Source organism: Notamacropus eugenii, chromosome 5, assembly GCF_028372415.1.
Source record: "Notamacropus eugenii isolate mMacEug1 chromosome 5, mMacEug1.pri_v2, whole genome shotgun sequence".
Classification (NCBI taxonomy): domain Eukaryota; kingdom Metazoa; phylum Chordata; class Mammalia; order Diprotodontia; family Macropodidae; genus Notamacropus; species Notamacropus eugenii.
In genome coordinates, this window is record NC_092876.1 from 24,250,623 (window position 1) to 24,276,888 (window position 26,266).

General features: G+C 42.2%; 1 protein-coding gene across 1 annotated transcript; it reads left to right on the forward strand.

Moving 5' to 3' along the window:
* Positions 1–7,498: 7,498 nt before the first annotated feature.
* Positions 7,499–20,653, forward strand: LOC140503632 (sialic acid-binding Ig-like lectin 13). Its single transcript, XM_072607777.1, has 8 exons — positions 7,499–7,580; positions 7,664–8,032; positions 8,645–8,929; positions 9,278–9,328; positions 11,048–11,305; positions 11,781–11,880; positions 17,638–17,704; positions 17,858–20,653. The coding sequence occupies exons 1-8, from the start codon at positions 7,544–7,546 to the stop codon at positions 18,056–18,058; spliced, it is 1,368 nt and encodes a 455-aa protein (XP_072463878.1). The 5' UTR covers positions 7,499–7,543; the 3' UTR covers positions 18,059–20,653.
* Positions 20,654–26,266: the final 5,613 nt, after the last annotated feature.

Consider the following 26,266-nt stretch of genomic DNA (forward strand, 5'->3'; position numbering starts at 1 on the left):
ACTGTGTTCCCCTCAAAAAATATGCCCTATAAAACAGACGTTCAACTACACCCCCCACTCCCAGGCCTTTCCCATTTCCATTAGGTCCGTGCTGCTTAGTGCTCCCAATTCTAATCCAAGTTTATGTGAGTGAGATTCTCTGCTTGTCCCCCTCCTGTCTTCTTTCCCTCACCATCCTATCCCCATCATCATGTCCTTCATCTACCTCTGCACACTTGTTTTCTGGCTGGTCTCTGTTGCCCCCTGTGCTCTCTGGGTCTTATGAAAGCATGGTTTCAGGAAGAGCTGCACTAGCGTAGATGAGGATTTGTCTATTGGTTCCTTTTACAACAGTATAAATAAAGCTTGGCTAGGAGTTCCTCCCTTTTTCCATTAAAGATGGTGGAACATGATCTCACTATCTGTGTCACACACTTTTTGGGCCACAATCTGGTCTTCCTGCTGCTCGAGTTTCCCTCTCTGTCTCTTTTTTTAATATATTCATTATATTTATTTTTAATGCTCTACAATCAGTACGATAAAATTTAGATTTTTTCCCACTACCTATCCCCCCCACCCTCTCCCTCCCCAAGATGGCATACAATTCCATATAGGATCTACACATATGCTCCTATTGAATACATTTTCATTATACTCATGCTGTGTAGAAGAACTAAAATAAATTGGAGAAATCATATGACAAACTAAAGCATAATACACACACACACACATACACACACACACACACACATACACACACAAAGGATCTCCTACATTCTGCCACTGAATTCCATAGTTCTTTTTCTGAATGTGGAAGGCATTTTGCCTTAGAAAACCATCGGAAAATTTTGTTTTAATGTCCTTGCATTGCTATGAAGATCCAAGTCTACCAGAAAATACACTTGCACACTGTGGTCATTGCTGTGCTCAAAGTTCTCCTGGTTCTGCTCCTTTTGCTCAGCATCAGATGATATAACTCTTTCCAGGCCTCTCAAAAGTCATGTATAACAATACAAGTCATTCCCCAATTGACAAATGTTCAAAGGACATGAATAGGTAACTTTCAGAGGAAGAAATTTAAGGTATCTATACTCATATGAAAAAATGCTCTAAACCACTTTTGACTGGAGAGATGCAAATCAAAACAACTCTGAGGTGCCACATCAAACCTATAAGACTGGCAAACATGACAGAACAGGAAAATGATAAATGTTGGAAAGGATGTGGGAGAGTTGGAACACTAATTCATTGTTGGTGGAGCTGTGAGCTCGTCCAACCATTCTGGAGAGCAATTTGGAACTATGCCCAAAGGGCTACAAAAATGTGCATACCCTTTGACCCCGCAATATCTCTTCCAGGACTATATCCCCAAGAGATCATATAAATGGGAAAGGGTCCCACATGTACAAAAATATTTATAGCAGCACTCTTTGTAGTGGCCAAAAGCTAGAAATCAAGGGGATGCCCATCAATTGAGGAATGGCTGAATAAGTTGTGGTATATGAATGTAATGGAGTACTATTTTGCCATAAGAAATGATGAACAAGAAGACTTCAGACAGGCCTGGAAGGACTTAAATGATCTGATGCTGAGCGAAAGGAGCAGAACCAGGAGAGCTTTGTGCACAGCAATGACCAGTGTGTGAGAGTTTTTTCTGGTGGACTTGGAACTTCATAATAACGAAAGAACTTAAAAAATAGTAATAATAAAATCCCAATAGTTTTCTAAGCAAAATGCCTTCCACACTCAGAGAAAGAACTATGGAATTCATTTGCAGAATGTAGCAGATCATGTTTGTATGTGTGTCTGTGTGTATTAAGTTTTGATTTGTTATGTGATTTCTTCCATTTATTTTACTTCATCCATACACCATGACTATAGTGAAAACGTATTCAATAGGAAAGTATATGTAAATCATATATAGAACTGTATGGCGTCTTGGGGAGGGAGGGAGTGGTGGAGGATAAGCTGGAGGGTAAAAATCTAAGCTTTTTGGTAATGATTGTAAAACATTAAAAAATAAATAAAATAAAATAAAAAGATATAGAGCATTTTTTCATATGGGTATACATATCTTTAATTTCTTTCTCTGAAAATTGCCTGTTCATATCCTTTGATCATTTATCAATTGGGGAATGACTTGTATTGTTGTACATTTGACTCAGTTCTCTATATATTCTAGAAATGAGGCCTTTATTCCCGAGATTAGATATAAAAGTTTTTTCCCAATATACTATATCCCTCCGAATTTTGGTTGCATTGGATTTGGTTGAGCAAAACCTTTTCAGTTTAATGTAATCAAAATTATCCAACTTGCAATTCATAATGCTTTCTGTCTCTTCTTTAGTCAAAAATTCTTCCCTTCTCCATAAATCTAACAAATGCACTATCCCTTGCTCCTCCAGTGGGTCCATGATATCAATCTTTCTACCTAGATCATGTACCCATTTGGACTTTATGCTTGTGTAGAGTGTCAGGAACGGGTCTATACCTAGTTTCCACCACACTGTTATCCAGTTTTCCCAGGAATTTTTGTCGAACACTGAGCTCTTATTCCAGAAGCTGGGGTCCTTGGGTTTATCAAACAGGAGATTGCTATATTCATTGCCTACTGTGTCTTGAGTACCTAGCTTATTCCACTTGTCTACTCTTCTGTTTCTTCGCCCATACCAAGTGGTTTTGATAACTGCTGCTTTATAATACAATTTGAGATCTGGTAGCACTAGGCCACCTTCCCTAGCATGTCTTTTCATTCGTCCCTCTGATATTTTGGACTTATTGTTTTTCCACATGAATTTTGATATTATTTTATCCAGCTCTAGAAAATAATTATCTGATAGTCTTATTGGTATGACACTAAATAAGTAAATTAATTTAGGGGGAATTGTCATTTTTATTACATTGCCTTGGCCTACCCCTGAGCAACTGATAATTTTCCACTTACTTAGATCTGAATTTATTTGTGCAAAAAGTGTCTTGTAATTCTCTTCATATAGTCCCTGGGTTTGTTTTGGCAGGTAAACTCCTAAATATTTTATAGTGTTTACCCTACCATTAAATGGGATTTCTCTTTCTATCTCATGCTATTGGACTTTGTTATTAATATATAAGAATGCAGAAGATTTGTGTGGGTTTATTTTGTAACCTGCAACTTTGCCAAAGTTCTTTATTATTTCAAGCAGTTTTTTACTTGAATCTCTGGGATTCTGTAAGTATATCATCATATCATCTGCAAAGAGTGAACTAGGAAATATCTACCTTAAAAAAGTCCAGGTCTCCCTCTGCACCTGGGTCATCACCAGCTGTCCTGGTCTATATCTTGCCACTGAATTCCAATGACTCTGGAAGAGAAAGTGAAGCTGATGATTTTGCACAGATCTGCCCAACTCATATGCAATTTACTTGTTAGTCAGGACATTATCACCCTCCTGATGCCATTGGTCCTCTTCAAGAATGAAGGTAGGATAACATCTATATGGAAAGGTCTAAATGAACTTTCCCCTTCTGGTAACACACACACTCTGGACCTTTGATTGATTAAATGCAAAAGGAGGAGTTAGAAGGAGAAAGAAGAAGAAAATCCAAATGTTTGAAGTCTGAAAAGCATCTCAACTATCTACAATCCAAGTCAACCCAACTGAGCTTCCAGATAGAAAGACAAGAAAGAATATAAAACTGTAGTCCTTCCAGAAACATTCAATAAGAAAACTACAATGAAGATGCTTAAACAATCACACAGAAAACTTCACAGACATAGTGAGGAGAGTCAAGCTGAGAGTGACTGAATCAGAGGACACTGACATGGAGAATTCCCACACTTAACTTAGTAAGAAGTGACTAAGAATTGACCATATTCGATAAGTCAACAGGCTGCCTCAGAATTAGAGGAGACAAAGACAAGAGATGGTTACATTGGGAAGACTTGGTCCATTGGGGAGTCTCCCTCTCTGATCAGAGGCTTGTCTTCTAAGGACCACCTCACACCAGAGGGGAGGGAGTTTTAGAGTCTGAAAAGTGCTTGGTCCATTGGAGAAGTAGAGAAGATAAGGTATATAGTGCAAAAGCTCATGACGTTACCAAACTTCTGGACTTGAAACATCAATCCCCTTCAGCATCACAAACTACTTACTTTAAACATCCAAGTGAGGAGAATGAGGTTCCCCAAGGAATAACTTTTTTTTTCACAAAAGCAGATGAAAGAAGAAAATCCAGACTTGCTCACTCATTTCACTAAATTCTGGGGACCTGTCCCTGTTTACTAGAAGGCTCATTCTGTAGGAAGGATGTAGACCTAGGTCATGGGGATAACTGCTTGGCTTCCTCCTCTGACGTGCCAGAAGGTCAGACCAAATCACTGGAAAGCTGTGGCAAAGGAGGAATTTGATGTCAAGAAAAATTCCCTAAGAGTTAGTGGTGCTCAAAGAGGGAGAGGTTACCTGCAGAGTCTGTGGCTTCCTCTCCTTGGAGCCTGGAGAGCCACCTGTCAGACAGGGCAGAGTGAGGTTTCCTGGACAGGGGACTGTGGAGGACTTTTCTACCTCACCACTTCTACTGATCTTCAGGGATTCTTCTTAACTTCACTTTTCTCCTGTCACACTCAGGAAACTCACTTTTGTCCCCAGGGGGAGACTTTGCACTTCTCCTTCTTGGGGAAGAGGTAATAGAAGGAGTATTTCTCTAGTTTCCAGTAAGTGCCAGGCATTGTGCTCAATACTTTTAGAACTATTGGACCATTTGATTCTCACAAAAACCCTGAGATACAGAGGTTATTCTTATTTCCATTTTACAGTGGAGGAAACTGAGGCAAACAGAGCTGATGAGACTTGTCCAGGATCACACAGCTGGTAAGTGTCTGAGACTGGACTGGCAGTCAGCTCTCCCTGATTTCAGGTAGAAGGCTCTATTCACTCAACCACATAGTAGCCCATGTAAAATGATAGATCATTAGATAAAGCCCAGCGTTGCAGGTTCTTAACAACTTTTTTCTTCCTGCCTCGTTCCTGGGCTTGTCTCCTGGAGAGATTGCCTCTCTGACATTGAACCATAAACACCTGCTCTCTGAGGGAAATTGTCTAACTTCTTCTAATGCCACTGATTGGATTGTGGTCTAAGCTATTGCTGCCCATCCTCTTCATGGGATGTGATCACTCTGCCAATGTAGTGCTCAAATCCAGGTCAACTATGTCCGCAGCACTGTTCTCTTCATGTACTAAGTTAGTAACTGTGCCCAGGAAGGGAAGGTGTCTTTGGTTAGGGAAATCAAGCTGCCTGGTCACCATCACTAGTTACTTCTCTGTCTAAGCATTACCCATGTATGTCTTTAATTATCCATTCTCCTATACCCCTGGGAACTGAAGCCAGGTCTATAGCTTCAGTGAGAAGACTGTTCTCTTCTCTCTTGCTGAAAATCAAGACCACATTTGCCCTTCTCCAATCTTTTTGAGCCTCTCTCCTTTATCATGACCTTTTACACATTATTTTATTTATTTATTTTATTAAATATTTTGCAATTACCTGTAAAATTTTAAAATTACTACTTTACCTTTTGAATTCCCAATTCTCTGTCTCCCTCCTCTTTCTCCTTTCTCTTTGAGAAAGCAAGCATTTTGTGTGAGTTTAAAAAGAAGAAGGAAGTGAGAAGAGATAGCAAGAGATAGAATGAAAGAGAAAATGGAAATAGAAAAAAGAAAATGAGAGAGAGGAGTAAAACAGATATTATGGGATTGTTTTCTCTAACTTCTCCACAACATATGGACAAGTCTTGAGTTAATATGAAGACACTCTGGGACATTTAGTGATTGGATGAAGGCAGATGGCCCCCAGGGAATGATCGTGACACTGATGGAAAGAATCAGAGACAGATCTGAACTGGTGCACCAAGGGGGTGCACAGGACTGGAACAGTCAAAACTGGGGAGGTCCTAGAGGAGGCCAACCTTGGTCCCTATAGCACAGGATTGCAGGGACACCAGAGAGTGGGCCCAGGGGAAGTGTTCCAGTTCTCCCCACCCAACCTCAACTGTCAGTCTGATCAGTGGGAGCTGCAAGAGCAAGCCCAGAATAACTTTACACCAGGCTCTGTAGGAGCTTGTCCTCTCCCTGTCCTGCACTGAGACTAAGCTCCCTGAAGGCAGGTACATCTCTCTTTTCTCTGCATCTGCAGTGCCCTGGGCAGAGCTTGGCACATAGGAGCCTCTTCATGAGTCATCACAGGGTTTGTAGCTGAAATCTTGGAGAACAGGTCCTGACCTGCATCAATGAGATAATGGTGGTTTTACTGAGATTGAATCCCAAGGAGATCAAAGACAACACAGAATGGTCCCATAGGTTCCAGAACATCCATAACAAAAGTCATGGCAGCTCAAATACTGCCACCAGCACAAGGGAAAGGAAACTGGGGATCCAAAGGTGCAGGGAATCTGACTGAATTATGGGGGATGAGAATCCTGGAATGTGGAACTCAGGTGGATATGATCATACAGAGAAGCACATGACAATCATTATGAACTGGTGCAGCATGAGAAAGGGGAATCCAGGAGGATACTGAGGGCAAAGGTCACAGGAATGTAAATAAAAAGAAATGTCAGCCAGTCAAGAGTCACCCAGCATTTATTAAGTGCTTACTCTGTCTCAGGCATTGTGGTAGGTACTGAAGATACTGAGAAAGAGAAAAGCAGTGCAAATTCACCAGGAAGGTTCATTTTCCTGTAATGAGCACCAAGTCATTAACCAGGTATTTAGAAGAGAGAAGAAGAGTAAAAGACAATAGGTGGAAAGAGGAATCAGGGAGTGACTTTGGAGCTGAGGTTTGGGCTTCAAGCCAGGAAAAAGACAGTGAGGAGTGAAATTCTTCCACGCATAGAGTACAGCCAGAGCAAAGGCCTGGAGATGGGAGATGGAATGCCATACCAAAAGCAGGCCATTGGCTCATGTAGCTGAATTAGAGAGATCTTAGAGGAGAGTAAACTAATAATAATCATGCCCAGCATTTCTGCAGTGATTCATGGTCTGTGAAACACTTGGCAAATCTCACATTTGATCCTCACCACAAGGCTGAGGGTGGAGGGGCTGTTACTGTCCCCATTGTATAGATGGGAAAACTGAGGCTCAGACAGAGGCAAGACTGACAGGGAATGTCTGAGGCAGGATTTCAGCTCAGGTCTACCTAATCCCAGTTCAGCTTGCACAGGAGAGGGCCAGGCTCTGGTCACTGACCCCCATCAGCCACACAGGCACCCTGGTCCATAAAAGATCCATGCCCCCAGTCTTTGCAGCAGATCTGTCCTCCCCCAGCACCTCAGTCCTGACTGTCCCAGGAGCTGGCCCAGGAAAGGAGCTCCCCATCCCCACCCCCACACACACCCCTCTCCCTGAACTCAATGAAGGAGGCCAGGAGCCCACTGACGAGAGGACAAGGGTTCCTCTTCTGAGGATGTTCCTCCCTCTCTCTCCACACAAGGACTTCCTGTTTCATCTTCCTCTTTGCTGTGACCCTGACAGGGAACCATAGTGCTCAGGGAGTGACACAGAGCCCCAGAGGAGCCTGGCTCTCTCCTGTCTCATTCATGCTGCTGCTGCTGCTGCTGCCCTTGCTTTGGGAGGGTGAGTGGGGCTGGGGCAGAGGGAGGCTGGTCTGAGGGGTGAGAAGAGGTGGAGATGTTGACCAAGCCTCTGTCTGCCCTCAGGGTCCCTGTCCCAGAGATTGGAGGTGCAGCCCTCGGTGACTGTGGAGGAGGGAATGTGTGCCCATGTTCCCTGCACCTTCAATACCTACGGATTCTACGTCAATTACAACAACCGCATTTATGGCTACTGGTTCAGTGAAAGTTCTGATGTTGTGAGAGACAGGCCCGTGGCCACCAATGACCCATCGCGGAAGGTGGAACATGGAGCCCAGGGGAGATTCCATCTCACTGGGGATCCCAGGTTGAAATCTTGCTCTCTGAGCATCACAGACGCCCAGTTCTCAGACAGGGGACGATACTTCTTCCGTATTGACTATGAATATGGTAGATACAATTTTGGAAATCAGCTACTTTATGTGAATGTGACAGGTAGGATACCCCTCTCCTGGGAGGGTCTCAGTGTATGAGGCAGGGAGGTCTGAGGAATGGGATGGCCTTGCAGCCTCTGTAGCTCCCCATGGGAATGGTGAGAGAACACAGAGGATATGTGGGGAAGAACCAGGAAAGGTGTGAAGATCCTGCCTAAAGCTCCAGAGCTACAAATGGTGGAGCCTTCTTTGGGTGGAACCAGGACCCCAGACAATACTGAGAGGCACCATGGTTGTTCTGGAAAGAACTCTGGAGCTGCTGCCAAAGGAAGGAGATTCAATTCTATATTTCTGACTGACTGTCTTTGGGGCATTTTGAAGTATAATTTTTCCTTTGCCTCTTGACTCTGTTTCTCTTGATGTGAAATGAAGGGCTTGTTCTCCATTTTCTTTATTGATATTTCCCCTTGACTTACAATATGTGGGTGACTTCAGTCCTGAGGATAATTCGGGTTGCCTAGAATGCTGTTTAGGAGCAGGAGTCTGAATGGGGTCATATTATGCATGGAACATAGTAGGACCCTGAGGAATGGGGTAGGTTCAGCTCTTGGAAGGACACTTGAGTCCTCAGTCCCCTTCCCACTCCATGGCTCACTGTCTCTCTCGTCTCTAGACTTGAAGCAGAAACCAGACATCTCTATGCCAGAGGTGCTAGAGTCAGGAAATCCAGTGACTCTGAAATGCACATTTCCTTCAGCCTGTGGGCAAGACAGGCCTTTCACATTCTTCTGGATGTGGGGTGCCCTCTCCTCCAAGGCACAGAGCTCTGAAACTTCACCCTCCTCCCAGTTCTCCTTCATCTCTGGGCCCCAGCATCATGGCACCAACCTCACCTGTCAGGTCACCCTTCCTGGAGGCCGTTTGAGCACAAAGAGAACTGTCCAACTCAATGTGTCCTGTGAGTGCTGGGGCAGTAGACCTGCCTTTCCCAAGGGAGGATGTAAGGGTGGGATATGTTAAGGGATCAGGGTCAGGGCCAAACCCTGGGAAACCAGATGCTCTTTTTCCTGATCAGGGCAGGGAAAGCTCCCTCCCAGAACAGATACAGCCTGTGATTTCCTGTTTGTTTGTTTTTTTTCTCTCTCAGCCTCTTTGGCTTCATGTGCCAATGTCAGTCAGGTAGAGTTAGCCTAGATGTCCTCAGAGCTCCTTCCACTCTGACATTCTGGAATTTAATCTCTTCCCTGCCTGCTGCTGGACTGGACAGAGAGCCCCTCCCGCAGCAAACCTGCTCCTTCTTTTGCAGATGCTGTGCAGAATGTGACCATCACCATGGCCCAGGACAACAGGACAATAGGTATCAGCAGAACTGCTACGGGAGGACAGGGAGGGGATCCTGAGGTTTCAGCTTGTATTCTGAGGGTAAGTGTGGATGTCAGGGACAGGAAGGAGACAGGAGAGACTAGGAGTCACTCTGCAAGCCCAGGTTCTCTTTGGCCTGGGCTGCTCCTCCTTTTGGAATAACATCAGCTCGTGTTTACTCCAGATTTGAAGGGTTAGAAACCATTTTCTTTCAAATAATCTTAGTAGATATGGAGTGTGAGAATTCTGATGCCCATATTTCAGATGAAAAAACTGAGGCTTAGAGCTGTGAGGAGAGCTGGACCTAATGAACACAAGTCCATAGTAACAGAGAGGTGTGAATTCTAAGTGTACACTGCACCTGACTTGTGCTAAGAAGGACAAGGTCCACCTTGAATCCAGTTATTAGGACAGTGTTCTGTCCACTGAAACTGTCATATTGGGTAAGCTGACGTGGCTCTCTGCATTTCAGGCCAGTCAGGGAGTCTTTGCTACCTGGATCATTGATGTTGGGTTCAGGGTTGATCTTGAGTGTGTGAGGGGTCTCTGTAGGAGGAGGCCATGGGGGATTGGCCAAGAAGCTGCTGTCAGTGAGGGTCAGGAGCCTGACCATCCAAGCTGAGCCTTGAGCATTCAGTCAGGGCAGGGCAGTATTGACCCTGAGGCCTTAGGGCTGCTGGGTGTGTGAAAGTGGAACCTTGTGGTCACCACTTTGGGCTCAAATGATGTAAGATGTAAGAAGGATCTTTGTGCAGATGTTTCAGTCTACTGGGAACTTGTTTTTTGTTTGTTTTTATCTTTCATAATACTGTTCCCTTAATTTTTTAAGTGAGAGACAGAAAGAGAGAGAGAAATGGAGAGAGAATGAAGCTATGGAAGAAAGACATAAAGAAGGAAAAGAAGATGGAAGGTAGCAAGGAAGATAAGAAGGAAAGTAGAAAAGAAAGGAGGGAAAGAGAAAAGATGAAGGAAATGAAAGAAACAAAGGAAGGACTCATCAAAGGAAGGAGTGAAGGAAGGAAATAAGAAAAGGAGAAAACCCATAGGAAGAAAGATAAATAAGGGAAAAATAACTGTGAAAAGAAGAAGAGATGGAAAGAAGGAATGAAAAGGAAAGGTAAAAATACAAGAAAAATAAGGATCAAAGTAAGGAAACACATAAGAGAAAAAGAATGAATGAAATGGAGGAAAGGATGAAGAAATAAAAAAAAGCTTGGAAAAAAGCAAATACGACAAAGGAAGAGAAGTAGGAAAAAGCAAGTTTCAAAAGGAAAAAATATGAAGGAAAACAAAGAAAATGGTAGAAGAGAGAAAGGAAGTAAGAAGAGAAAGATGAGAAAAAGGAGGAAGGAGAGAGGCAGGAAGTAAACAAAGATAAAAAAAATCAATCTGAGGCAAAGGCAGGAAAATGACCCAGGCTGAGTGTGACCTGGCAGCAGCAGAAGCAGGGGAGGCCTCCATGGTCTGGAGAGCAGCCAAGAAAGATGTAGGACAGGGAGAAGGGGGCAGGAAGCCAGGACGGGCTGGGCCTGGGGTTTCCCTTCCTGGCTGAGGTCATGTCCTCTTCCATTTGCCCTTTCCTTCTGGGATTTTGGGGGAGTCACACTTGCTTTCTAAGCTCCCAGGTCCCTGCTGAGTACAGAGAAGGTGGAATACAGGGGGCCTCTGAGGTCCTTCCAGGTTCTCACTCCTGGGACCTCCTGATCTTTTGCAGGTTTTGTCTCAGGAAACAGCTCAGTTCTTGTGCAAGAGGGACAGTCCGTTCACCTGTTCTGTGCTGCCAACAGCAATCCCCCTGCTACACTAAGCTGGATCCTGGGGGACCAAACCCTGGCCTCTTCCCAGCCCTCAGAGGATGGAGTCCTGCACCTGGATCTGCCCCACCTGGGCCCAGCAGATGAAGGGCATTACATATGCCTAGCTCAGCATCCTCTGGGCTCCAAGCAGGCCTCCCTGAACATCTCTGTGCAGTGTGAGTGTGAGGGGTCTGGTCACCATGGGGTGCTTGGGTCCTGGTGAAGGAAGGAGAGTGTACAGGGGTCATGTGTATCTTGCTACAGACACCCCAAGGATACACAACCCTTCTTGCTCTTGGGTCAAGGAAGCTTTGTTCTCTACCTGTTTTGTCCAAGTAGAACCAGCCCCTTCCTTGCTTTGGTGGGTAGGGGGGAAGTCTGTGGAGGAAAATAGTAGCAATTACACCTTCCAGGTGACATCAACAAGGTCTGGGCCCTGGGCTAACAACAGCTTGAGTGTGAAAGTGGACAGGGTCCCCAACATCAGTGTCAGCTGTGAGGGGAAGAACACCCAGGGGACCCACACCCTACTCTGCCAATTGGTGCCAGGGGATGAATTCGGAAGGGAGCGAGCTGGGGCAGAGAATCCTGAGGACAGGGGGGCCATTATTGCCATGGCCTGTATTCACCTCAAACTCCCTTTTTGTTCAGATGAGTCCACACGGTCCAACCTGATCCAAAAAGATGTGATCCTGGGTGTCCTCTGTGGAGTTGGTGCCATAACTCTGCTTGCGCTCTGCGTCCTTCTTCTGTGAGTGTCGGGGCTAGGGGGAGGAGGGGATCTTGGGGGTCATGATTCAGGAAATGGTGGCCTGATTTCATCTCTGAGAAATCCTCAGATATCAATGTTTCCCTGAGTTCAGGCACCGATTTCGGAGGTGCATAAGAATGCGAATCAGAACAGAAATTCCAGTACCCTTCCTTTTTCAAATTAAAAAAATAAACAGATTTGGAGAGGAAAAGTGACTTGCTCAAGGTCACACTTATGAACCAGTATGTAGTCAATCATGATTGAAAACAATACAGGCCCCTGACTCCACTTGAGCTTCCAGAATCAAATGGTGAAGCTGAGGCTCAGTGGATACAGCACTGGGTCTAGAGCCATGATGATCTGAGTTCAAATCCTGCCTCAGATATTTAGAATGTGAGTGAACCTGGGATACTCACTGAAACTGCCTGCCTCAGTTTCCTCATATGTGAAATTATGATGAGATCATCTGACCTGTAAGGTATTATGTTAATGTTAGCTGTTATTATAGTTACATGGGATTATATCTGTAACAGGCTTCTTACAGTGCCTAGAATATAGGAAGTGATATAGAAATGTTACCTATTATTTTTAGCATTATTATCATTATTATTGAATGGGATCATATCTGTGCAGTCCTGGTCATAGTGCCTGGCACATAGTAAGTACTTACTGGGATCTTGTTTCCTTCCCTGACCCCTCCCCATTTCAGTTTCCCAAGCTGCAGGAGGGGCTCAGGGTCACGGATAGTGAAGGGCAGAGCTGGGTTTGGCCCCGATATGATCCACTGCCTTCCATAAAGCGCTGAGATCAAGGGGAGGTGGTCTGCTCCCTGGGACTGATCAGTCCTCAGGACAGGCGTTGATATTCGCCTGGACAGGAGGAGAGAAGATTCCAGGGTAACAGGCTAAAAATTCCACACTTACAACAAGGTATTAAGACACTTGCCCTTCTCCATTTGGTGGAACCACTGATGTGTTTATACATATATACATAATGTACGTATATCATATAATTGTATATTATAATGTAAATACATGTTACATAAATATTTAAATATATGTTTATTATGTAGTATCGTAATATGTATAGTATACTTTCTCTCTGAATGAGAAAAATAAAAGCCTAAATCACTGTACAAAATATATCTGGTGCAGCAAAACCCCAGTGAAATACCTAAAGCGAAGCTCTGACCTTGTTTCTCAGTCCCTTCTATGCTTTTGTTACATTCCTTCCTTTCTAACGATCTTCCCCCTTTATGAGGATCTACCTTCTGTCTGCAGGGCATTGTCCTTTCCTTCTCTAACAAGCAGTGGCCCTGTGCCTTCTCCTGCCTCTCCCCTCCACCCTTTTCATCGTCCTTAGCTCCTCTTCCAGCTTCGGCTCCTGCTCCTCTTGAACAGCCCTGATCACACCTTCCCACAGCGCTGCTGCACTTGCATTCATGCTTCCTTTTGTTGCCTACCTTGGTTTAAATGCGAAGTGAGTTTCTGCATCAGCATGGGTCTTTTTATTTTGTCTTTTACTTTTCTTTTTCATTTTTTTTCTTAAAGCTTTGATTTTCAGTTCTGAAATCTTTCCCTCCCCCATTCATTGAGAAGGATAGAAATACAACAGTCATTATATTTATATATGTGTATATATGTATGCATATGTATGTATATTTATGTGTGTGTGTATATATATGTATGTATGTATGTATGTATGTATATCAAGTCAGGACAAACGTGTTTCTAAAAAGGTGAAAAAAACGATTCAGTCTGCACTCAGAGTTCATCAGTTCTCTCTGTGAAGGTGGATAGCTTTTTTGTCATGAAACCTCTGGAATGTTTTTGGATCATTGTCTTCATCAGAGTCGTTAAATCTTTCATGGTTAATCATCCTTACAATAAATTCGTGCTGTGGTTCTGCTCTCTTCACTTTACGTTAGTTCATATGAGTCTTTGCATCAGTTCATAAAAGCCTTTTAAGCATTTTCTGAACTCTTCCATTTTTCCCTTCTTAAGACATAATAGTATTCCATCACAATTTGTTCAATCAATCACTCCCCAAACTGATGGATATTCTTTCAATTTCCAATTTTTTGCCCCACCAAAAGAGTTGCTACAAATACTTATGTACGTATGTGTCTTTTTACTTTTGCTTGGAATCTTTGGTGTACAAACCTAGCAGGAATATTGAGGGTGTTGTCAAGTGATAAAGAGTTTTATAGCCCTTTGGGCATTATTTCAGATTGTTCCCCATAACGGTTAGACAAATGGGGACCCAGCTAGTAGGATAACTCAGCTCATCCTCTCCCTTCTGTCTTCTCTTCCCTTCTTTCTCCTCTCCAAAGCAATGTAACTTGGTGTTTACTGAATAGATTTCTTTCTTTTCTTTTCTTTCTTCCTGTCCTTCTTTCTATCTTACTTTCTTCCTTTCTTTCTTTCTTTTTTCTTTCTTCTTCCTTTCTTTCTTTTTCTCTTTCTCTCTCTCTTTCTCTCTTTCTTTCTTTCTTTCCTTTCTTTCTTTGTGTCTTTTTGTCTTTCTTTCTCTATTTCTCTCTATCTTTCTTCTCTCTTTCCCCAAACCTTAAATCCAGTGCACTATGAAGCCCATACATTGGACAGCAATAAGGCCCTGCCCAAGGTCCACTTAATGGCTGTTTCCTGGACCCTCCTGGCTTACAGTGATTATAAATAGTAACTGTTTCTCATTCCCTCCCAACTTGTTTTAGTTATTTTTTTTCCTTTTGTTCATTAAAGGGACCATTCCCTGAATACTACTTACAGAGGCCCATTCATTGAATTCACAATGCTACCTCACTCTAAGTGAGTACCTGAGAAAAACTTAATCCAAAATGCCAAACTCTGTCATTACATCCTAGGTTGTCTCCAGACATCCTGATGAATATCTGGTCACTGGATCTAGATGACTCAGGAGGAAAAAGTGAGGCTGGTGACCTGCACAGACATCCCTCATTCAAAACAAAAGTCAAGTGTCAGTCACGTCATCATTTCTCTGATGCCGTGGTCATCTTTGAAAATGAAGGAGGAACACACAATAGACCCGTTCACAGCTGCACCAAAAGTGCATTAGTGTACCTCTTTTTCTACATTAGCTCCAGTATTTGACATTTTTCTTTTCTATCATGTTACCCAGTATAATGTATATGAGGTAGTACCTCAGGGATGTTGAATTTCCATTCATCTAATCAATACTGACAAAGCATTTTTTCATATCACTATTGAAAACTGTGATTTCATCTTCTGAGAACTACCTCTTCATGTGCTTTATCAATTAAAATATGTCTCTTTTGTATAACCTTGGCTCAGTTCCCTATATGTTTAAGAAATTAGACTTTTTTTCAAAGACATGTGATATAGTTTCTTTCTCTCTTTCCTTCTAATATTGGCTTCATTACTTTTCTTTGTGGCAAAACTGTTTTCATTTCATGTAATCAAAACTATGCATTTTGCCTCCCGTACTTCTGTCCATCTCTTCACAGACTCTTCTCTTATCAATAGATCTGACAAGGAAGTTTTTCCATATTCCTCCGACATGCTTACGAAATCATTTGTGCATCAAGATCATGTAGCCATTTTCAGGTTATCATGCTATAGAGGATGATATTTAGTCTTTATCTCTTTTATGCATGACCAATTTCCACTGTTCTCATTGGAGTTTCTTACCTCAAAAGTTTCGATCTTTGAGTTTCTCTTTGAATTACTTTAGGTACTATGCTCGTTTACTTTGGAATGTTGTGTGCCTGATTCATTAATGATTCATTCTTTTCTTTGCTCTAGTTCAGATGAGAGTGAGGTGCAAGTAATAACACCACTCCTCCCCTCCCCCCTCCACTCCTCCCTCCCTTCCCCTTCCACTCCCCTCTCCATTCCCCCTGCATTGCAAAAGCTCTTCCTTGCATGCATCTTGTATGTGTGATAGTTTCTCTATTCTTCATCTCTCCTTCCCCTTCTAACACTGCATCCCTCTTTCTCACTCTTGCATTCTTTCTTTTACATCAGCCCAATGTAACAGACTTATACCTCTGTCCTCTGTCTCTGTGCACTCCTAATTGCCCCAACAATGATCAAATTCTCAGGAGTTACTTGTCTCATCTCTCCATATAGGAATGTAAGCAGTTTGACCTAATGGAGCCGGTTATGAAATTTCTTTTTAATGTTTATCTTGTTATGCTTCTCTTGAATCATGTGCTTGAATATCATATTTTCTTTTCAGTTCTGATTTTTTAATCTGGAATGCTTGAAACTCCTTTGTCTCATTTTTCCCCTGTAAAAATATAATCAGTTTGGACAGCTAGGTTATTTTTGGTTCTAACCCTGTCTTCTTTGTCTTCTGGAAAATTATATTCCAAGTTCTCCATTCCTTTAATGTTATAGTTCAGTTGTTTCAATCAAGTCTGACTCTTTCTGACCCCATTCCAGTTTTTCTGGGCAATGAAAATGAAGTATTTTGCCATTTGCTTCTCTAGCTTGTTTTATACGTGAAGAAACTGAGGCAAACAGGATTAAGTGAATTGTCAGGGTCATACAGCTAATACATGCATGAGCAAGATGAGTCTTCCTGGCTTCAGTCCTGGCACTCTATCCACTCTCTTACCTAGCACCCCTTTAAAGTAGTTAATGCTAAATCTCATGTGATACTGACTGAGGTCACACAGTATTTGAACTATTTCTTCTGATTGCTTGGAATATTTTCCCATTGAACACAGAGGTCTGGAATTTGGCTATAATATTCCTGGGTGCTTTCATTTTGGATACTCGTTCAAGGGGTAATTGGACATCATCACTTTTTAAGTTTGGGGAGAACATGGAAATGTTTGTTGTGAGGGAGGTTGTAGTCAGCAGATAGGCAAAGATTTCAGACAAGAGAGAGGGGGGAACATAGTGTGAGCATTCGGTACAGGAAGAGATGGGATCAACGACTTTATGTAGAGGCTTTAACCAGGAACATAAGGAGAGCATCTTCTTCATCCATGAGGAGAGTAAAGGAGGAGGTATGGAAGACATCTCAGTGATGTGGAATGACAAAGACATTTCGTGTTTTGTTGCGGTGAGGTGAGGAGAGGAAAAGGGGACTGAAAGGAGATGTCAGCCAATAGCCTCAATAATTGGGTGGATCCTGAGGCACAGTCCCCAGCTGAGAAAGTAAGGGATAAGGTGATATGAGTGGCCTAAGGAGAGCTGAAAAGTTTTCTAATTGCTGCTGTCGTGAGCGGGATAGAGAACTGATTTAGGAAGAAAGGAGGATTACCTTGGTCCAGTGAGGGACCACTTGGGAAGCACAGTGGGAAAAGCCGTCAGCCTCTCATGAATGGGAAGCAGTATTATCCCATAGGATCACAGAATGTAGAACTAGAACAGTCCTTAGAGACAATTTCATCCAAGCCTTTCATTTTACATATGAGGAAACTGAGGCTTCGAGTGAGGATAAGATTTATCCAAGACCCCAGAAGGAAATAATAGCAAGTGCAAGTCTCTTCATGCTCAGCTCCATGGTCTTTCCTAGACACTCCTGTGGTTCATAAGTTTGTGGAATTTGGAGTTTGGAAATCACAGAACAGGAGAATGTCACGGGGAAGGGACCATAGAGACTCTGTAGTCTTATTTTCTCATTTGACAAATGTAGAAAGAGGAAATCATTGAGGGAAAATGGTATGTCAGGGTGAGCCACAGAGTGAGTGATGGGGCCCTACTACTCTGGATCCAAATCTCAGCTTCTCTCCCCTGCACCAACTCTGCCTTTTTACCTCCTCAGGATAAAGATGCTCAGGAAAAAGTCTGTGGAAGCAACAGCAGCAGAAGCTTCTAGAGGGCAGGCAGAGGTAGAGTATGCCAAACCCTAGCCCTCAAATGTTCACTCAACTCTCAGTCCACAAATCCCTCTCTGTTCCAAGGCCATCTCCCCCCACTTTCTACTCCTGCTCCCATGATGCTGGAATTGGATTTGACTGAGCAACCCTTTGCCCTTTCTCCAGGATCCCAAGAGGCCATCTGGAGTGGATCTGTCCCTCAATACCATTTCACCAACTGAAGACACAGAGTCAACTCCAGCACCTCTAGAGGATGGACTAGATGAGTTACATTATGCCTGCCTCAACTTACAAGGAGCAAAACCTAAAGAAGACAATAGATTCACTGACCCCTTCACCACATACTCAGAAATTAGGTTCCAATGAGCAATGGTTGAGGCCTCAGCCGTGGTTCTACACAGGGTGATTCAGAAGTCACTTTCTGCGCTATATTATCATCCATTCCACAAGCATCTATTAAATACCTGCTCCAGGCAGATATCGAATAAGACACATTCCCCATGCTCATGGAACTTTCAGTCTAGTAAAGGGACCAAACCCAAGCCCAGTGTAGCGGCCCCTCCCTCAAACGTAGACTCTTCTTCACTAGTTGGATTCCTCAGAGAGTCATCTGCCACCTTGAGCTCTAGTGGTCATTTTCAAGGGGCACCATATTTCTAACTCCGTAGCTCCTGAGCTGCCACGAGTGTGCTTCCCAATAACATTCAAAAGGCATACTGAGAATGCTAAAGCGTCCCTCCCCCAAACCTGGGACTGACCTTCCCACCAACACACACAGTGTATGTCGGTATGGGGGAGGGAGGGAACACCAACTCTTAGTGAAACATAATGAGACACATGTTCAGGGAACAGATGTGGCCAAGACAACCTACCACTCTAAAACGGCAGATGCTCAGTGATTTTTGTCTTTCCTGAAATGACCTTGCAAAGTTCAGTGCTAAGCATGGGATCTCTGATGGATTGCTAGACTTGTTGCTGTGCTACTCCAATCAACTACTAGGCTGAGCTAGTCTGCTACTGACCACTCTTAGCTCTTCACAGGGCACAGCATCTCAGCTGGATGGGTCACTTCCTTAGACTCACTTGGCTGAGTGTCTTTACTGGTCCTTTACTAAGCTAGGTTGGCCCCATGATTACAACTACAGTCTCCAGAATTTACCATTTCAGGCTGTGCTCTGGGCAACTCACAGGATTTGGATAAGAAATTCTCTGTCCCCAGGTAGCATCCATGCAAGGAAATAAGACCCAAACACACGGAATGCTACTATGTCATCATATGTAAGAACATTAGAGTGAACTCCCAGTAGTGAGTCCCAGTAGTGAGGTCATGTATCAAATATTGCACCTCAATATTTACTAAGCACCTGCTATGAAGGTCCTTCTCTTGGTACTTGAGTTGTTCCAACCTACTTTCACTCATGCAGAAACTGAGGCTCAGAGAGAAATATATCATCTTAGATTTATCAATGTAAGGGAATTTTGAGGTTACTGAGCAGAGTCCCCTCATTCTATGAATAAAGAAATAGAAGCCAAGAGAGATTAAGTGACTTTCTCAAGGTATACTCACATGCCTCATCTATCTCTTCAGATGTCATGAGAGAAGACTGCATCCTTAAGGTAGTTTTCACTTCTAAATCTATAACCAAATGTGCCAATGTGAGATATCTCATGATACTAGTCACTAGCATGATATGGCACTTAAAGATTGCCCAAGTGCTTTACAAATATTCTCTCATTTCATCCTTACAACAGGCCTGGGAATTCAGTGTTAATATTATCTTCATTTTACAGTAAATTGAGTCACAAAGATGTTACCTCACTTGCCTAGCATCACACAGCTAAGAAGTCTCTAAAAGCACATTTTGAACTCGGGTCTTCTCAATTGCAGTTCCATTGTTCTGTGCATTATGGCACCGTTTAACTGCCTTCTCAAATGTAAAAATGTGAGCTACTAGTACTACCTGCAAAACTTTACTCTTGGCTTTTCTACAGTCTCTCCCTATGCATCTATAAAATTTATGGAGGACTGACACAGGGCAAATGTTCACATGGTGGTCAGAAAAAGCGACACAAGACTCTCACGGTTTCTCTTAAGAACTTTGGAATTGATTGTGAAACATGGGAGACACAGGCACAGGACTGCCCAGCATGGTGTTTCCTCATCAGAGATGGTATTGTGCCCTATGAGCAAAGCAGAATTGAAGTAGCGAAAAAAATAAGATTCCCAGATTGGGAGAATCCTCCCGAAAAGTTCCCATGCACTATTTGTGCACAACTGGTGGTAGAGTATTCTGATTTTGTATTTTCCTGATCAGCCACAGTTGGACATGCTGTCAATTATGATAATGTCATATTATATCAATTATGTAACATAATTGAAACATAAATGAAATATATCATTTCCCTGAAGTCACTGGGCTAGGAAGTGACAGGTCCAATTTTCAAACCCGATTCCCCCGACTGCAAAGTGAAGTCTTTTTCTACTGCCTAATATTGTGGCCTTTGAAACCGGTAGCAAACTGTCCCAATGTGAGAATGAGTTGAAGTGAGATACAGATAAGTAGAAAGACAGTTAGACACACAGATAGCAGAGACAGATAGATAAAGAGATACAGAGAGGTAGATGTGGATAAACAGAAAGACAAATAGACTGTGATTGGTGATATCTGAAAAAACTGAGGAAAAAAGTTTGAACTTCTCGGAATGTCTATTTATCGATTTTTGCCTTTAATTTTTATTTTTCTCAATTACATAGAAAGAAAAAATTTTATCTTTTTAAAAATATTATTTTGAAACCCACATTCTTATCTTTTCTCCTCCTCTCCCCCTGCTTGAGAAAGCAAGCAATTTATTATAGATTATATATGTGCAGTCATGCAAAACATTTGCATCTTAGCCTTTGGCAACAAACATGCAGACCGAAAACCAGCAAACAAGAATAATAAAAACTTAAAAGCATGATCTGATCGGTGTTCATATTCCAATTCTTTCCCAAAAGGTAGATAGATTTTTTTTTCATCATAAGTCCTTGTTGTATTCCTGAGAATAGCTTGGAAATTTACAGTTGAATACTGTAGAAAATTGCTGCTACTATGTACCATGTTCTCCTGGTTTTACTTTGTTGTAATGCCTAAGTTCATGTAAGGTTCCCTGGGTTATTCTGAAAGAATCCTGCTCAGCATTTCTTATAGCAAAGTAGTATTCCACTTCACCATATACCACAACTAGTTCAGCCATTCCCCAGTTCATGGGCATCCTCTCAATTTCCAGTTCTTTGCCCCCACAAAAAAAAGATGCTATAAATATTTTTGTAAGTATAGAGCCTTTTTTCTTTGATCTCTTTGGGTCAGTTTTGAGATGCATGCTTGAGACATACAATTGTGAAAGAACACCTTGCATCAGTCTTTGGATGTGACCAGGTTTTTGGACAGTATAAGCTAGGTCCCTAATCAAGGGTCTCTAAGCAGCAGGTAGAGGGGGTCCACCTTTCCACATTTCAACCCACAGAGGAATGGGTTCAAATAATACAATGTAAATTACTCACAATTCCCATAATGGAATAAGTTTTCTCACAAGAAAGAAATTGGACTAAAGTCACTAAACCCATAACCAAAAAATAAAAGGAATCTGAGTTAGATCCAGAATTGAGTCACAAGATGGAGTCAATGTGGTTCCTTCAATTAACATGAGAGAGAGAGAGAGAGAGAGAGAGAGAGAGAGAGAGAGAGAGAGAGAGAGACAGAGAGAGAGACAGAGAGAGAGACAGAGAGAGAGAGAGACAGAGACAGAGACAGAGAGACAGAGAGAGACAGAGAGAGAGACAGAGAGATAAAGAGAGACAGAGAGACAGAGGGTGGGAGAGAGAGAAATGACAGATAGACAAAAGAGATAGATAGACAATGAAATAGATATAGGTACAGACAGATACAGATAACTAGAGATAGACACAGAGAAGACAAACATAGAGATGGAGAGGTAGGTATTGATTTCTACTCACATGCATATATACACACATATGTATGTATTTTTTTTCTCCTAGGGCAGTTTGTGACTACTCTTATGGGTCTGCTATGATCACAATTGAATATAACAGTGACTTCACACAAATTTAGTTAAAATATAAATCAGGAGAATGAGTCAGCGAAATAATCGATTGGTATCAGAGTGGGGAGGGAGTATGTTTTTACTCCTGATTCTGACACCAAATCTGAGTCATTTCATGCCAGGACTATCCCCATTTGAACCCCCCAACTCCTGCTTTTTGGAACAGAAACCTAGGTGGGGGATAGAGGCAGCAAAAGGCAAGGTGAGGTATGATACTAAAACATGAATCCAGTGAGGACACATGAGTCTCCCAAGGAAAGGAAAAACATATCTCAAGGAATCTGTCAGCTCTGCAAGGGGTATTGACCTTTAAATAAGACCCCTTTTCAAATCCATTAAATAAACACCCTTTACAAAAGGCTTTTTAAGCTAAGGGTTCCTGCATAGATTTCAAGGATTCATGAAAGTGGATGGGGGAATACTTACATCTCTACTGTCACTGATCTCTAGTCTAATTTTGGCATGTCTAGGAATTATTTAAAAACATGAGTCTGGGGCATCCACAGGCTTCCCAACTCGATCTGAGGCAGAATAGAATAGTTGCTCCCTTAACTTTATAAACTTCCCCTCCAGTGTTTCATCATGGTATGGAAGACATTGCAGACTTTCAAAAGTTCTACCTGCAGATCTCAAATTCTAGGAGGTCCTACCAAATCAAAAGTTTGTTAATCCCCCCTACCTGGAATGTTCCTCCCCCTTATCTCTACTTCCTTGGATTCACTAGCCTCAGTCAAGAGTCAATTCAAATTCCACTTTCTTCAGAAGGTCTTTCAGTGGTGCTCCTTCCACCCCCAGGCTTCCCCAAGGGCTTCTTCTTTCTCTGTGCCATGTTCCCTCACTGAATAGACTGTGAACACTTTGAGAGCAAGGACTGTATTTTTTTTCTTTTTCTTTTTTATTATTTTTAATGGTTTACAATCGCTGCCATAAAAGTAAGATTTTATCCCCCCCACACCTACCCCCCACTCCCTCCCTCCCCCCCCACGACCACATACAATTCTGTATAGGTTCCACATATAATTTTCTATTGAATACATTTTCACTATAGTCATGCTATGTAGTCGAACTAAAATAAATGGAAGAAATCATATATCAAAACATGATACACAAAAACACACACACATACACACAAACATGATCTGCTACATTCTGAGAATGACTTCCGTATTTCTTTCTCTGAGTGTGGAAGGCATTTTGCCTTAGAAAACCACCACTGGGATTTTTTTTTTAATAAGTTGTTGCATTATTACGAAATTTCAAGTCTACCAGAAAAAACTCTCGCTCACTGTGGTCGTTGCTGTGCACAAAGTTCTCCTGCTTCTGCTCCTTTCACTCAGCATCAGATCATATAAGTCCTTCCAGGACTCTCTGAAGTCTTCTTGTTCATCATTTCTTATGGCACAATAGTACTCCATTACATTCATATACCATAATTTATTCAGCCATTCCCCAATTGATGGGCATTCCCTTGACTTCCAGTTTTTGGCAACTACAAAGAGTGCTGCTATAAATATTTTTGTACATGTGGGACCCTTTCCCATTTTTATGATCTCTTGGGGATACAGTCCTAGTAGCGATATTGCTGGGTCAAAGGGTATCACACTTTTGTAGCCCTTTGGGCATAGTTCCAAATTGCTCTCCAGAATGGTTGGATGAGCTCACAGCTCCACCAACAATGAATTAGTGTTCCAACTCTCCCACAATCTCTGCAACATTTATCATTTTCCTGTTCTGTCATGTTTGCCAATCTTATAGGTGTGATGTGGTACCTCAGAGTTGTTTTGATTTGCAACTCTCTAATCAAAAGTGATTTAGAGCATTTTTTCATATGATCATAGATATCTTTAATTTCTTCTTCTGAAAGTTGCCTGTTCATATCCTTTGACCATTTATCCATTGGGGAATGACTTGTATGATTATACATTGGAGTCAGTTCTCTATATATTCTAGAAATGAGGCCTTTATCCACAAGCCTAGCCATAAAAATTCTTTCCCAATTTACTACATCCCTCCCAATTTTGGTTGCATTAGGTTTGGTGGTGCAAAAACTTCTCAGTTTAATGTAATCAAAATAATCCCTTTTGCATTTCATAATGCTTTCTATCTCTTCGTTAGTAAAAAAATTCTTCCCTTCTCCATAAATCTGATAAATACACTATTCCTTGCTTCTACAGTTTATTCATGGTATCAATCTTTATGCCTAAATCATGTACCCATTTGGACTTTATTCTTGTGTATGCTGTCAGGTATGGGTCTATGCCAAATTTCCACCACACTGTTAACCAGTTTTCACAGCAATTTTTGTCAAACAGTGAGTTCTTATCCCAGAAGCTGGGGCAAGGACTGTATTTTTGAATCTCTCTATATCCCTAGAGCTCAGTTCAGTGACTGGCTTGCAGTTGGTGCTTAACAAAAGCTTGTGGAGTAACTTATCAACTTTTGAAAAACAGACTGGGAATGAACTGTGTGTCTGTTTCTGAGGACATTTCATACTGGATGTCCTGTAGGCATCTCAATCACAACAATAAGTCCACAACTCAACTCATTAACCAACCTCCCCAAGCTATCCCCAACTTCCCAGTTTTCCAATTTCCATGGAGGACACTAGTGTCCTCCCAGTGCCCCAAGTTTATCTTGGTACCATCCTCAAGTCCTCTCCCTCACCTCACATAGCCAATCTCTTTAGCTCTTGTCATTGATATTTTCACAATATGTGTCATGTCTTTTCCCCCACACAGCCACCCTCCCTGAACTCTCTTGGCTCTGCTCTGAACAAGAATGTGGTACATGATCTTCCCACCATCTCTTCCTCACTGCTGAGTCATTCCTCTAGTTGTTGTTGTGGCTGTCCTTCATTCTCAAAGAGGACCACAGCATCAGAGAGATGATAACACAACTTGTAATGGACTTTGGTTTGAGAGAAAGAGGGCTGTGCAACGTCATTAGCTTCCATTTCTTCACCAGAGCCATCTGGTTCCACTGTTAAGATATTCATCAGGATGACTGAAGATGGCCCAGGATGCAAGGGGAGACTCTTGACCTTTTAAGCTAAGATCATTTCAGGTTCTCACTTTGAGTGAGGAAACATTCATTCAATGAATAAGACTCTTTAAGGAGTGAGCTGAGTTAACAAACTGGAACTGGCCAGCTGGGTGCCTATTGAAGCAGCTCAGACTACTCACAGGTTGTGTTTGTCATCCCTCTAGTAGACGTCTATCCAAAGAAATCAAAGGAAATGGGAAAGGATTCATGTATGCAGAAATATTTATAGCAACTCTTTTCATGGTAATCAAGAGTTGCAAACCAAGGGTCTGTCAACTAATGGTGAATGGCTAAACAAATTCTGGCAGATGAATGCATTGGGATATTACTAGGTCCTTAGAAAGGATTAACTAGAGAATTTGGGGGGAAACAGGGTGCCCCTTCATGAGCCGATGCAGGCCAGCACTACAAGAGTTTATGCAGTGATAACCACATTAAAAAGGAAAATCATTTTGAAAGACTTCAGAACACTGGTCGGCACAAAAACAAGGCCCAAGTCCGAAACAATGGTGATGAACGTCTGCTGAGAGAGGTAATAAACTTAGAATGCTAGAAACACAATACTTTCTCAGGATGTACCAGTATGGGAATTTGCTTTGCCATACTATCCTTCTATGTTTTGAAAGGTTTATCTTGCACAGAGACACAGAGAGTATGCATTTGTGTGTGTAATTTGCTCACTGGGTGAAGGGATAGTAGAGAGAGAAATAGATGCATTAATTATTTTAAGGCCCCCTAAATAAATTAATCTTTTTTAGAATAGACCAAGCACGTCTAGATAAAAGGTCTTTAAAAAATTTTTAAGTTTGAGCACTCAGGAAGCTCAGTATGAGGCAGAAGTTTGACCCCGCAGTGGTCAATCCCTTACTATGATTTTTCACTTCCTACTCCCCAGAAGATGACAGGTGCCCTTGGTGTTTCCTGAACTAGGGGTGCTATTTTCAGTCAGAAAGTTCAAACAGGCATGGCCAGCATGGCTCAAAACCACATCCAATGAATTCTTTCAAAAATCAAGCAAGTCTGTCATGCAATGATCAACACAAGACATTCAACGAAATCAGAGTAGGAAAGTAAGTCAAGAGCAATGTGTGAAAGAGATGCACATTCCTAGGACTGTCTTTTGGGAAACTGCTCCTCTCAGCTCCCTGATAAGCAGATTCTCTCCCCAACACATAAGGAGAAGGATTCGTCCTGCTACTCAGAAAAGAATGCCAACAATATCCTAGGGGGTATTATGGTCTCTGACTGGCAGGTAAACCCAAAGTCCTTGGGAGTTGGAACAAACCCTAGAACATCCGTCTGACATCCAACTCAGGTTCTCTAGTCATCACTGAGGGAGAAATCTCTGTGAGAAAGTGTCTCATCTTCCTCACCATCAGCGACTTCTAACTAATTGCTAAATTGGGTAGGTAACCCCAGGAATCTTCA